Raw genomic sequence first — 12,070 nt, forward strand, 5'->3', positions numbered from 1 at the left:
GTCAAACTGAAAGTGTCATGAGTCACTGAACACCACCATGATTAACACCGACATGAAAAATAATATTGAAGAAATAAATATATTAAATCCAATTAAAAACATAAAAATAAGTGATAAGTTCTTTACTATTATGGTCTGTAAGATATATTCTCAGTATTAGATGTGGTCTCAAACCCATGGCACTTCAATAATATTTTACCTTTTATCTGGAAATAGTGTCTGTTTATGATCATCTGTGTTATTGCTCTAAAGGTCTTGCCATACCAGTTTATTCCTCTGTATTTACTTTAGTTTCTTAGTTTATTCTTGCATTTTGTTCTTGATTTCCATTTGGTTTCCTTTGATTAATATCATCGTCTCCTGGTTTATTGCTATGTCCACTTTAGTTTCTTTCCTGTTGCTAGATTTATTTTATCGTTTATTGACCATCAGTAATCTATAGGAGATAGCGATAGGAGATAAGAACTAAGCTTAGAACCAAAATACAAGAACATAGTTTCAACAATAAGACCCAGAGGGTGAATGTGGAAACATCAGAGTGATGGCACCATGTTACATGAACACTGCAATAGTCTTAAAGGGCGGCATCTGCCATCACACTCTTTAATGGCATAAGCAGATCAGACATTATGTTGTAATGCTTAAGAGATAAAAATCACAGCACACACATATAATTAAAACCTTTTAATTTCTGTCTGCTACAGTGATAGAAAACTGCAGCCATGTTGATTTTCAGTGAGCAGCAGTAATGTGCTCACCTGCAGCTGGTTCTCACTGCATCTTTATCTGTGTGCAGAAATATGCATAGTAAACCCAAATTACCTAATATGTTGTGGGGGGGGGGCAGTGCTCATTCATCCACAACCATGCAGAAGGATGGAGGGGAATATAAAGGTGATGTAATGTTGTTGACTGCATTCTCCATGGTAACAATCAGATGACCTGAGCTCCTGCTGCAGATCATTTCTACATGCAGCTTTCTGCTCCTCACCTGATGTCCTGCTATGAAACACTTTGTTCTTAGTGCCACCAAGGCAAAGGCATGTTATCCCTAAACAGGAGCGAATAACAGAGCTTGGGTAAGCCATCAGTGTGGTGAGTGAGTGTATGCTATTACTTCAGAGGGATTTACTCCACAGTTGCCCTGTTGTGTAATGGTACTAATGTCTGACTGTGATTTCCAGTCCAGTAGAACATGTTGAGCTGCTGGGACAGGACTCTCTCCTGGACAGCAGACATGGCTGTACTTTAGGTTTAACCTAGATGAACCCAGCTGTCAGTGACTCACGTCTGACATGAGGGCTAGTAGTTTGATGATGAAGATGGTGGTGTGCATGTGTGTGTGGCTCAGTATTGTTTCATCCTAGTTTGTCTATGTCCAGCAGCTCCTGCAGTTCGTTCTTAATGTCTTCAGGCAGCTCCAGGGGCGGCAGGTCATCCAGACACAGATCTTCCTGAGCCGGCATCTCCAACGGCGGCAGCTGAGGGATAGCGATCTCCTTGCTTTTCCCACTGTTCTTCCCTTCCTGCCCGCTCCCCGTTCCCATGGCACCTGCTGCATGAGGGAGCACCCAGAGCTCAGAACGCTCCCCAAAGTCTGCGGCCTCAGACTGCAGCCGGGCGTTCTCCAAACGTAGCCGCTCATTCTCAGCCGACAGCCGCTGGTTATCGTTCATCAGATGGTCAACCAGGCGCCGCAGGTCATCAATGGTGGTCTGCTGCTCCTCCAGGCGGGTTTTATCATCCTTGGTGGTTTTGGAGCCAGGGTACGGTGAAGTCAAACGCTGGCAGGCTCCAGCCTGCCGAGTCTGGAACTGGTAAAGCAGGGTGTCGTACTCTCGCTCACCGACTCCTCCGCCTGGTTCAGCAGAGAGCCTGGCAGTGCCAGCAGCCGGAGGCTGGCCTGACGGCTGGATTTTGGTTAGGGGGCCTGGCCCAGCGCCGGGTCGCGCCCTGGTTGCCTCACGTCGAGTTTCTCTCTTCCAGCGCTCTTGAATCAGCCGTTGCTGTTTGATATGGCTGTCTCTCTGCAGCTCCATGGACAGACGGGCCTTCAGAAGCAGAACACCAACATCAGCCATGAAGCTACGCTACACTATGCTAGCAATGACTTATAACACTGAGTTGACAAAGAAAATACACAGCTATGGTACACCTTTATTTATAAGTTTAATGCAGTATGTAACTTTAATAAAAATATATTCTTTTCATATTTATTCAAATACAATATGAGGCTAATTATTTGTGAAAAGATCAATCTCCTCCACCTTCTAACTGAGCTACTATTGCTGTCTGAAGAAATGCACCAATCAGAACCAGGAGGCGGGGCGTAGTGCTGTCACTCAAACTCATGTAATAGCTGCACAGTGTGCTAATGGGAAAAAAACAAAACAATGTGCTAATGGAGGAGGAAAAAACTCAGTATTACAGGAAAGCTCTTTATCCGCTGTCATTGGTGGTTATGCTAACTTACCTTAGCATTCAAAACAGAATCGGCTGGCTGCATCGTTAGAGAGTGAGGAGGGGTGAGAAGCTCATTGAATTGGCTCAGTGTGTATTGATTTTGAAGCAAATAAGTAAACAATTGTTTGTTTTAGTATTGATTAAATCTTGGCTGCAATCATGAATGAAAGAATAATCTGAAAGCAGCCTGAGATCCATGGAGTGTCAACCTTAAAGCAGTACCTTCGTACCAGAGCTCCTGTTAATAACTTCAACCTGCTCCACCTGATGAAGTCAGGCAGACAGAGAGGAGAGGAAAGACTAGGAGTTAAAAAAAAGAAGAGCTCAAGCTTGGGCTGTTTGTTTTGCAAAAGGACTCATTATGTGTCAATGATGAGTCAAGCTGAGAACTTAGCTAAATCTGTTAGCGGCTTCTCCTCAGAATGCTGGGAAAACTGTTGCTATATTCAGTAACCAGGCTCTCCTGACATGCCTTGGATTGGATGAGCATGAACAAATAACAGTAACATTAATCTAACTGTAATCCATCACAGATACATAGAGTGGATTTAGATCAGTAATTTCAGAATCCTGACAAGAATCAGTGCTGGAGGAGAACTTAGTACAACTCCTGAGAGAAATAAGATTCTCACCTGCTCACACTCTGTTGACTTCATTGCTTCTGTGAGAAGATCTAAAAGAAACAGAGAGACATGGAATGACATGTAGTATCCTCATTTAGTCACGTCTTTATGCTAGTTGTATTACCACCCCATACCACTAGAGGCAGTAGCAGATCTATGGGGATGCAACAAAGTGAGAGATGAAGAAGCTATGCAGAAAGAATGATGAGCTGTGTTGGAAGATCATTGAGAAGTTCAATAGCATGCTGAGTGGAGCTCATTCATAAGAGCAGAAATCACATACATCCCAATAATTTCAATTAACATCAATAAAGTAAATAATTTGAAAAAGGAATTTTGCTTAGTAAATTACTGAAGCATCATATAAATACAATGATGTGACCTATGTTTTCATTATTATTCCCTGTGAGCCTGCCTGAGTGACATTTGAAATTACTGCCTGACATGAGTATACAACCCCTGGCAAAAAGTATGGAATCACCATCCTTGGATGAGAGCACTCATTCAGATATTTTTATGCTGCAAAACAAACTCAGATCAAAAACATGATATAATAATAAAGTCATTCCAAAGTGCAACTTGTTGGCTTTCAGGAACACTCAAAGAAATGTAGAGAAAACATTGTGGAAATCAGCAAATGATACACAGGGAAATAAATATGGAATCACTCAATTCTGAGGAAAAAAGTGTGGAATCACTCAAATTGGAGGTAGAAAAAAAAGGATACACCCAGTCTATTTCCTTTCCCTAAATGGACACCTGCCCCAGATGAGATGTGCCCGTTAGTCTGCAGTTAAAAACACCTGCAGTCATGACGCCTTGGAGGGCTGCTGGACAAAGTGAAGTGGCGAGAACCATAGCTCCAACAAGAGAAATGTCCCTTGAAACAAAAGAGAGGATTGTGAAACTTCTTGAAGAAGGTAACCCTTCATGCATGGTTGCTAAAGATGTGGACTGTTCAGTCAGCTGTATCCAAGATATGGACCAAATATAAACAGCATGGAATAGTTGTTAAAGGCAAGCGTACTGGTAGACCAAGAAAGACATCAAAGCATCAAGACAAACAACTTAAGGCCATTTGTCTTGAAAACCGAAAAATTACAACTAAACAGATGAAGCATAAATGGGAAGAAGCTGGAGTCAATGTATGTGACTGAAGCATAAGAAATCGCCTAAAGGATATGGGATTTCAATACAGGAAAGCTAAACGAAAACCAGCATTGACACCTAAACATAAAAGAACAAGACTGCAATGGGCTAAGGAGAGGCAATCATGGACTGTGGATGACTGGATGAAAGTTATCTTCAGTGATGAGTCAAGAATCTGCATTGGACAAGGTGATGATGCCGGAACTTTTGTTTGGTGCCGTTCCAGTGAGATTTATGAAGAGGCCTGCCTGAAGAAAACAACCAAATTTCCACAGTCGTTGATGATATGGGGTGGCATGTCAGGCAAAGGCACTGGGGAGATGACTGTGGTTAATTCTTCTATCAATGCACAAGTTTACATTGACATTTTGGACAGTTTTCTCACCTCTTCAATTCAACAGATGTTTGGAGATGATGAAATAATTTTCCAAGATGACAAAAACAGTGAAGCCATTCCTTGGAGAAAGACACATTCAGTCAATGTCATGGCCTGCAAATAGTCCAGATCTCAACCCAATTGAAAACCTGTGGTGGAGACTGAAAAAAATGGTCCACAAGAAGGCTCCAACCTGCAAAGCTGATCTGGCAACTGCTATCAAAGAGAGTTGGCACCAAATTGATGCAGAATACTGTTTGTCACTCATCAAGTCCATGCCTCAGAGATTAAAAGCCAAAGGTGGTGCAACTAAATACTAGTGATGTATTTTGAATGGTCTTTTGTTTATGCGTTTTTCATGATTCCACACTTTTTTCCTCAGAATTGAGTGATTCCATATTTATTTTCCTGTGTTTGGTCAATAAAAGTATCATTTGCTGACTTTTACAATGTTTTCTTTTCATTTCTTTGAGTGTTCCTGAAAGCCAACAAGTTGCACTTTGGAATGACCTTAATATTGCATCATGTTTTTGATCTGTTTGTTTCACAGCATGAAATGTCTGAATGAGTGCTCATCCAAGGATGGTGATTCCATACTTTTTGCCAGGGGTTGTAATTACAGAATAAATTACTAGGAAGGCCACATAGCCACACAAATATTTGTCAGTGCAGTCCACATAAATGTTTCTATTCTTACAGTTCCTAAGAGTAACACATCTAGAAAATCGTACCTGCAGCTTTTCCATGGCAGGAAATGGCCTCTTCATACTTTCCAGCAGAGACCAAATGTTCTGCCTTTCTGCACTGTTGATGTGCCTGAGCACAGATAGATGATGGAACATGTGCAATATGGTAGAAACAGGAAAAAGGATGCAGAATAAAACAATTTGCTTTGACTTCCATTTTGTACTACTGCAATATATGCATTAATTAATAAGAGATGTCCAACTTTCCAGCTCAGAAACTTGCTCATTTGATAAGCAGTTGCTGTGTGTTCATAAAGATATGAATACACAGCAACTGCTTATCAAATGAGTCTAAACATCAAAGTAAAAAGAAGAATTATACATCAGTTAGCCAAGTCATGACAAAAGCAACAAAAACCTGAAATAGAGGTGCACCAACTGTAGTTTTCTGGCTGATTGCCGATTACCGATTTTTAAAAAGTCAGACCTGCCAATTATGATTTTTTTCTGAAGATTATTATTATTATTATTTTGCCTGAAATGTTGCTATATATAGCAAGAAAGTTGTTGAGTTTCTTGCTATGTTGGGGTAACTATTGTCAACTGCAAACATGCAGACATGACCTGGTGAGTCTATCAGACTATCTCACAGTAGAGCAACAGAGGACTGCGGCTGATTTTTAGCCCTTTGCTGAGGAAGATAAGATCACTTGATAAGATCGGCTTTACATGTAAGCGATCACCGATCTCCCAAAATTAAAGAAATTGGGAATGATTTATTGGTTCAGCCCTACCCTGAAACAATAAAAAAAACATTTCATAATCATCCCCAGCCATGAGTCCCTTTTCATGAGACCCCTCCCAGTGAAAACAGATATATGGAGCAGAATACATCCCACAGCAATGTGCTCACATAACACAGTGAGGAGCTCAAACAGTAATGTTTGGATTAAATAGCTTAAAATACACAAACAGTCTTCAAGCTCTCTACACTGTATGAACACAACGCAAGATTAGACATAGTTAAATCTAACACACACAAAGAAGCTCAGAGTTCTCGCTGAAACTTGGCACATCCATGATTAAAAAACGGTTTTCTGTGAGCATGCATGTAAATAGTGAAATTATGACTCTGGTTTTACTGAGATTGTGCACTTTCATCAACATGATTTATCATCATACCAAGCTGGAAGTGGAAACAGATATATACAGCAGATAAAGCAGCTGAAATATTACTTTTTAAATGTCACTAAAGTGATATGGTGATAATTAACAGCACAATACAGCTGGCAACTTGAGAGAGGTGAATTCTGAGGAAATTCTCCCTCACACAGCACAGACTGGTAGGTCCTTCTGACATATTCTTTTTTCCAGTGCTGTGATCCTGGATGCCCTCTTTCAACAGGGCTGAATTGTATGGGTATGCAGATGTACAAGTCATTCACTTGATTCGGGTGTGTTGGAGCTCAACAAGGTTAAATTATTACCTAATGTTTCATAGATACTACTAACATTCGTGAAAATAAAGCTAAATAAAAATGCCGTTCTCGAGGGACTTCTCTTTAAGTATTTTTGTCCCTCGTTGTTATCCATAGAAAAAAAAAACAAGTTCCCATCACTCCTCAAAAGAAATCCAAACCGCTGCGACTGTATTTAGCAGCTCACGTAATTGGTTTTCTTCCCTGTCGTTGCCAGATAGGAAAAAGATTGAAGTCGTTTAATGACACAAAAACATTAAACGTGTGAGACAATTAGTCAAGGATCAACATGTGGACAAATATTGCTACTATAATCGCAAATAAGCAGTATACTTGACCCACAACCGAAACAAACATGATAAATTATAAACCACTGTACAGTAAGTCCTTGTAAGGCACTGTGCAGGCATTTAAAACCAGCGCTAAGGCAGATTCCGGATCGGTCAGTTAACATTCACCATGCTAACACGGACATTAGCCTGTTATTGCAACATCAAGATGGGGAACTTACCAGGTTCAGCGGACTGTCCACGACTTCCATGGTGTCGCTTCGTCGATGGTTTACTATACATGTACCGTGCCTCTGAGCTTCGGGGAGTGTCATTCGCACAGCAATACAAATATATAAAATGTATAATAAACACAAAGAAGAAAATTACAGTCGAGGAAGCTCAGTTGCCCTCGTAGCACTCAGAGGTACAGCAAAACGTCGTGACGCGACAGTCAATTCAGACGTGGCAAGAGGCGCAAGCGCAATAGACAAAATCGCGATGACTACTTTGGGTGAGCAAACGCAAGCCGCCATTTTTTGTATGGCAAAACAACTCGCTGGTATCAGTACATAGGGGAAGACGTCAGAGGGCGGAAGGAGAAGCGAGTGAAATAGCAAACAAACGAAGGCGGTAGGATTGATTTGGCGGATTGCATAAACTGTATATTGACTGTAGCAACATGGCTTCTACCAGTGGTGGAGAAAGTACTCAAACAATGTACTTAAGTAAAGTAAGTACAAGCTTTTAAAACTACTTAAGTATTAAAAGTAAAAGTACTTGCCGACTGTATTATCCAACGGCTTTTATAATGTCATTAAGTGTACCTATCGTATTTAGTTTTAATAAATTAGTAATGTACCATTTTAATGAGCAATTCTGCAGATAAAGCATGTTTTTATTGTGTTTACCCTGTGACAGTTTAGATTTAGATATGTTATTCTATGCATCAGAATTTCAGGGATGACCTGCAGGGTTAAATGTAATTAGGCAAAATGAGAGGAATTATTATACCTTTGAAATGTTTTATTTAATTCAAAATAAACACATTCAAAAGAAACTTGTTTCCCTGAAAAAAGGGACTTTAAACTGACCTAACAAACATCAAGCGATTTGGAAACATCTAGTCTTCCGTCCTAACAAAACATGAACTTAACTTTTTTGCTATTTTAACAGCTATTTTGAGAGAACTTTTAACAGAAAGGGGCTGAGGACATACAATCAAGGAAGAGGAGTCCAACTTGGAACAGCCACATAAAGTTCTGTAGCCTCTGTATATGGGTGCGCCTGATCTCAGTGAAATTTCTTCCCCCCACATTCTTCAAATCAGACAATTGGTGTTAAACATGTGTGCCTTTTATGCAGAAATTTTGTTTGTTTGTATTGCTTACCTTTGAAGATATTAATGAACGTCTAAAGGTCCAAAGGTCAGCCAGTCCCCCGCCCCATTTACGAAGTCAAAATGACCTTTAAATGCCCATTGATATCTTCAAAGACAAAACAGGAGAAACTCAAATTTTGCTGCACAAACATTTGACATTGATTTGAAGAACATGTGGGGGTCAGCTTCAGTCAGCCTACTCTAACCATAGCACCACATGAACTTATCATTTTAATATCACGGCAAGAATTTCTTGTTCAGCTTAAGCAGAAGTTGGTTCTCAAAGTTTTTAGAGTCCAGCCTGGCTCTTTTGGGTGAGAAAATTTGTCCTGCTATACTGAAGAGTCTTTCGCAGGCTGCTGAGGCGGGCAAAGGTGTGTTTACTTTTAAAGACAAATTAAACACTGCCGGAACTGACTTGAGAATATCCATGGTATCACTTGTGCTGGCCAAATATGCATCTAGCTGTCTGGTAGTCTCTTGAATGTTGCTCTTAATGACTCTGAAGTAGTCCTCCTCATCTGATGAGCTTGAGTTGTCCCGAACGAGCTGCATTGGCTCTTGATCCAGATTTGTCTTGATGTAGTCCAGTCCTATACAGAACAATCAAAATTAATACCACATAGGAAACATAATTCATCAAAATTTTATAAATGATACATAAATGTCACCAATGTACTTTTAAAACCACAAAGTAGGTCTTAACAACTACATATATATGACCATAATGGGTAGCACCTACAATTTTGTTCCTCGGTGGTATGAGAAACAAATAAGGGAGATGAAGACTGGATATAATTTATTCAAATCACAAACTGCTATACACTCTGTAATGTATTAAATTTTTGATTTATACGTCATATTTTCTGATGACCAGGAACTGTTCTTTGAATTTGAGAACAATAGAGGATTTTATTTTTATTTTTTTTAAATGACCATTTAGGAACAATTTATATGATTTACCCATTTTCAGCATGTCATCATTGGTTGTCCAGGATGTTCGGAACTTTGGAAGAAGAATCGCTGCTGCTATGAGTTCAGGGTCAGCAAGCATGGGTCCAAAGCTCTGCTGTATCCCTCCTTGAAGTGCATCGATCAGTGGCTGGCAGAACTTAGTGGAGATCCGTAGGCGGTCAAGTTTCACACTCAGAAGGCTTATGGTGGGCACCAGCCATCCCATATGGACGTCTGCTTCTGCCTGCATTATATTGAGGGCCTTGGCGACTGGTCTCATGGTTGCAACATATTCAGTCAGGAAAGCAAGCTCAGCAGGATTTAACCTGTTAAACAATTATACAATTCAATGTAGATTTATATTACATGTTAGTATTAACTATTTCATAAGTTATATATACTAATAACATGTCTTTTTACAATTTACTAGCAATTGTGCCTGATTAAAAAAAACAAAAAACATTTGCATAAATCTTAAAAAGTTATATTGCCATCAGAATGTTTCTGTAATTTGACTTTATTCCCAACTAGTTTGTGTAGGGTAAATTTTCAGCAGTACTAGTATCAGTAATGCTTATTTCAGACTCGCTGACAAAAAAGTGCTATTAAGTGTCACTTACATGGGAACTTTAAGTGCAATGCAAACTGCTCTGATGGCCCCTTCTCCATTGTCTTTGATGATCCTCAGTATACGTTCCACCGCCAGAAACAGGGAGTTCCACCTGGTGTCATTGGGGCAGATGAGTTGGAGCTTACACTCTCTTTCAATTACCTCTGCAGCTATTGTAGATCGAGCACTCTTGTTCCACAGACCCCCACACTTGGCAAATGATGCACGTGAAAGCTTTTTGTAAGTCTCATTTGAGTTTGCTTTGGTGGCATCCACTGTTGAGATCAGATTAAGCACATGACAGGCACAGCGATGATGCTTTGGTAGCTGATATTCTGAACTATCATCTTCTTCATCCAAGAGAGATCCAATCTCAACAGCCTCTACCTCCACTCCCAGAGCATCGTCTTCCTCATTTTCATTCACTTCCACTACTTGGTGCCCTTCAGCTAAACTTCCTACACTAGATTTGTCCAGACTGTTGTTTTCACCAGGGCCATAAACCCTAAAGGCCTTAACAAAATTGGAGCCATTGTCAGTGGTGGTTCTCACAATTTTCTCCCGGATGTTGAACTCAGTATGAATTTCGTTGAGGAGACCAGCCAATGCGTCAAATGTGTGGGGACCTTTAAGTCGCCTGCAAGCAAGAGCTACCGATGATCTCTCAAGGCTTTCAGGATCTATCCAGTGAGCAGTCACTCCAACAAAGCTCTGCCGGTGTGAAGTCCAGGAATCCGTTGTTGTAGCAATGTATTTGATATTTTGCATTGCTTTTCTTACATTTGCCTTCATTTCTGCTGTATTTTTTTCAATCATGGTTCGAACCGTTGAACGAGATATCACAGTAGAATTAGGCTGAAGCTGCAGCACCAGGCTTTGAAATCCTGCCTGTTCTACTATTCCAAAAGGGTGCAAACCCTGGACAATGAAGTTTATCACTGCATGGTCAACACTCTTCTGAGAAACATTACTGCTTTCCTCAAGTTTTCTCTGCTTGCTGGTTGAAGCACCTTCATTGGAGTCAGATCCTTTCCTTTTGACGACCACTGCAGTCATTGCAAGGTATTGCTGGAAATGACTGCCATGCTTTCTCTGAAAATAAACATATGCTCTTTATAAATCTTAATCCTAATTTATACAAATTAGATAAGAATAATAAAAAACATCAACTGTTAACACACAACACCATCAAACAAAAAATCCTGAAAGGATGGGCTCTTTAAAGCAGTGATCTCAAACTGATCCCTCTGAATGTGCTAAGTTCTTTGCGTTTTGTTGCCATGATACTAACACATGTGAGTAGCTCTACACAGCAGCAGCTGGTCTCCTTCACTGCCCCACATTTGTAAACCCAGCGAGCGTCTTAACACTCGTGCTGCATTTAGAGGCGGCTTGAAAAAGCAGGTAACGACATGTTAACAACGGCTTACAGTTTCAACTCCTGAAAATAGTGACAAAAAGCACAGATATGGGAAGTGCGGAAGCCTCTACTGTATCAAATTGATATAGCAACAACGGAGAGTTGGCCATTCTAAGGTAAAAACAATAAACACCTTCCAGGCCAGGGGGGTACGGCTGACTCTTGGGCGGGAATGTCCGCCAATGTCGCCGGACTTGCGACAATTGAGTCTCATTGGAAAACAATTTCCAATTTATTGAATATGACTGTAACTGTTACATGGAGATTATTTTAATGGCGCTAACATTTATTCAATAACCAGGACCTGAAGGAGTTTAGCGTTAACTTATATGTAACATTCATGGCGGGAGATGTGATCACGACCGCAGTAATCACTGTTACTTGCAAGTTCATGCTAGCTTATAACAATATACAGTAATCGTATTTATTTACTGCAGTCGAGTTCAACAAAAAGCTTGCTAAGATTACATAAAACTTAACTAACATAAATTTATTTAACATCAGATAGCGTTTAGCAACTTAACTTACCTCGATATGTTTTTTCAAATTTGATGGTGAATTTTTGAAAGCTAGAATTTCATGCTTTCGGGGAAGGCAAAGGCGGCATTGGAATCTCCAGGAATCGTTTTTTGACCCGGTTATTTCAAAGAAATCTTTTAAA

General features: G+C 40.2%; 2 protein-coding genes across 2 annotated transcripts; both read right to left on the reverse strand.

Annotated features, from left to right (window-relative positions):
* Positions 1–671: 671 nt before the first annotated feature.
* On the reverse strand, positions 672–7,557 carry nrbf2b (nuclear receptor binding factor 2b). The gene is made up of 4 exons (XM_008438217.3): positions 7,287–7,557; positions 5,343–5,427; positions 3,096–3,136; positions 672–2,051 (listed from the first exon to the last, which is right to left on the reverse strand). Exons 1-4 carry the CDS (start codon positions 7,377–7,379, stop codon positions 1,359–1,361), a joined length of 912 nt encoding a protein of 303 aa, XP_008436439.1. The 5' UTR covers positions 7,380–7,557; the 3' UTR covers positions 672–1,358.
* Positions 7,558–8,422: 865 nt separating this feature from the next.
* On the reverse strand, positions 8,423–12,070 carry LOC145549080 (zinc finger BED domain-containing protein 4-like). The gene is made up of 4 exons (XM_081600454.1): positions 11,938–12,070; positions 10,000–11,081; positions 9,389–9,705; positions 8,423–9,018 (listed from the first exon to the last, which is right to left on the reverse strand). The coding sequence occupies exons 2-4, from the start codon at positions 11,043–11,045 to the stop codon at positions 8,663–8,665; spliced, it is 1,719 nt and encodes a 572-aa protein (XP_081456580.1). The 5' UTR covers positions 11,046–11,081; positions 11,938–12,070; the 3' UTR covers positions 8,423–8,662.

This window comes from Poecilia reticulata, chromosome 19 (genome assembly GCF_904066995.2).
Source record: "Poecilia reticulata chromosome 19, P_reticulata-male-v2, whole genome shotgun sequence".
NCBI classification, from domain to species: domain Eukaryota; kingdom Metazoa; phylum Chordata; class Actinopteri; order Cyprinodontiformes; family Poeciliidae; genus Poecilia; species Poecilia reticulata.

Bases quoted from the DNA above. Each gene is read 5' to 3' on its own strand.
- nrbf2b (XM_008438217.3), bottom strand. From the start codon at position 7,379: ATGACACTCCCCGAAGCTCAGAGGCACGGTACATGTATAGTAAACCAT. The intron at 3,137-5,342 runs GTACGATTTTCT...TGTTTCTTTTAG, and splicing joins CTGCCATGGAAAAGCTGCAG to ATCTTCTCACAGAAGCAATG. The intron at 2,052-3,095 runs GTGAGAATCTTA...CTGCTTCTGAAG, and splicing joins AGTCAACAGAGTGTGAGCAG to GCCCGTCTGTCCATGGAGCT.
- LOC145549080 (XM_081600454.1), bottom strand. From the start codon at position 11,045: ATGACTGCAGTGGTCGTCAAAAGGAAAGGATCTGACTCCAATGAAGGT. The intron at 9,706-9,999 runs GTAAGTGACACT...ATTGTTTAACAG, and splicing joins ATTGCACTTAAAGTTCCCAT to GTTAAATCCTGCTGAGCTTG. The intron at 9,019-9,388 runs GTAAATCATATA...TGTTCTGTATAG, and splicing joins TGATGACATGCTGAAAATGG to GACTGGACTACATCAAGACA.